Raw genomic sequence first — 1,442 nt, forward strand, 5'->3', positions numbered from 1 at the left:
GTATTTGAGAATTGTAATAATTTTTAGAGTCTTCCGCTGAGTAAGTAAGCCAAGCCAAGGGTTCACTTTGGGCCAGTAATGGTTCTCAATTGCCAACCACGTTTGGGTTGTAGGCTCGAGGCGTGACAAACTTGGTATCATAGCACATTGTTCAAGAGTCCTTGGGAGTCTATGAAACTGTGTCTGTAGAGTCCTAGTCATTGCTGTGAAGTGCGCCATATCTATAATTAGGAGGCTACAACATTTAGGAATTCTTTCACTTCTTTCATACTCACTTCGTGCGATATAGTGTATCTCTATAAAATCTCTTTCTAACTCGTGCTTATGCGTAACCGATTGTGAACTGGGCTATGGTTGAGAGTGCCTTCATGGGGCGTTTCTTTCCCTGTGAGCTAAGAGAAGCAAATAGATGGTTGCCGACATGAGGAGTGGGATGAATCTGCTTCTTGCTGGGTTGTCTCATCTATCAAGTAAGGAAAGTAAGGCAACCATGTTAATAGGTTACATAGGCATAGCAAGGCTGATGATGCATGTGCAACAAGTTGAGAAGGACCAACTAAAGGATAGAGACGAGTTTGAGAATAAAAGGGCTAAGACATAAGGGAATGAATCCGAGCAGAAAAAGAGTAATCTGAATCGGTTTTCTTTCCAACATAAGCAGAAAGGACCTGCTCCATCATCTTCTAGTGCACCTACACCAAGGAACAAATATGAGTACAACAATCAGAATTTTCAGAACTTCAGAGCTAGACCTACACATTCGCAAGGTAGTAAGGCACAAAGGGGTAGTAAGACTCCTGCATGTGCTAAGTGTGGTAGGAGCCACTCAGGGATGTGTCGTGATGACTCCACCAGTTGCTTCAAGTGTGGTCAGAAAGGTAATTTTATGAGAAAGTGTCCTAAGAGATTACAGAGTAATGGTAATGGGGGCAATAGAGCCCAGTCTTCTTCAATTGCTCCACCAGAGAGAGCTGCATCTAGATGAGCTACTTTGAGGGCAATGGAGAAGGAAACCGTATTTATGCTATCGCTAGTTACCAAGAACAAGAGAACTCTCCAAATGTTGTCTCTGGTATGATCAAAGTCTGTACTTCTGATGTTAATGCTTTGCTAGACCCAGGAGCAAGTTTGTATTTTGTAACCCCTTATGTTGCAAATAAGTTTTATAATCTTCCTGAGCAACTTCTTGAGCCCTTCAATGTTTCTACACCTGTTTGTGAGTCTATTCTAACATAGAGAGAGTCTATCGTGATTGTACCAATTTTCATCAATCACAAGAGTACCATGGCTGACTTAGTTGAGTTAGACATGGTAGATTTTGATGTCATTCTAGGTATGGACTAGCTTTATGCCTCTTATGCATCAATAGATTGTAGAACTTGAGTAGTCAAGTTCCAGTTTCCTAGTGAGCCAGTTATAGAGTGGAAGAGTAGTTCAGGGGG

At 41.7% G+C, this 1,442-nt stretch overlaps 1 protein-coding gene across 1 annotated transcript; it reads left to right on the forward strand.

Annotated features, from left to right (window-relative positions):
* Window positions 1-409: 409 nt before the first annotated feature.
* On the forward strand, window positions 410-985 carry LOC125823235 (uncharacterized). Its single transcript, XM_049502635.1, has 2 exons — window positions 410-484; window positions 662-985. Exons 1-2 carry the CDS (start codon window positions 410-412, stop codon window positions 983-985), a joined length of 399 nt encoding a protein of 132 aa, XP_049358592.1.
* The last annotated feature ends 457 nt before the right edge of the window (window positions 986-1,442 follow it).

The sequence above is a fragment of the Solanum verrucosum genome, unplaced genomic scaffold (assembly GCF_900185275.1).
Source record: "Solanum verrucosum unplaced genomic scaffold, falcon-dt-bn FXZP01000011.1, whole genome shotgun sequence".
Taxonomy (NCBI): Eukaryota; Viridiplantae; Streptophyta; class Magnoliopsida; order Solanales; family Solanaceae; genus Solanum; species Solanum verrucosum.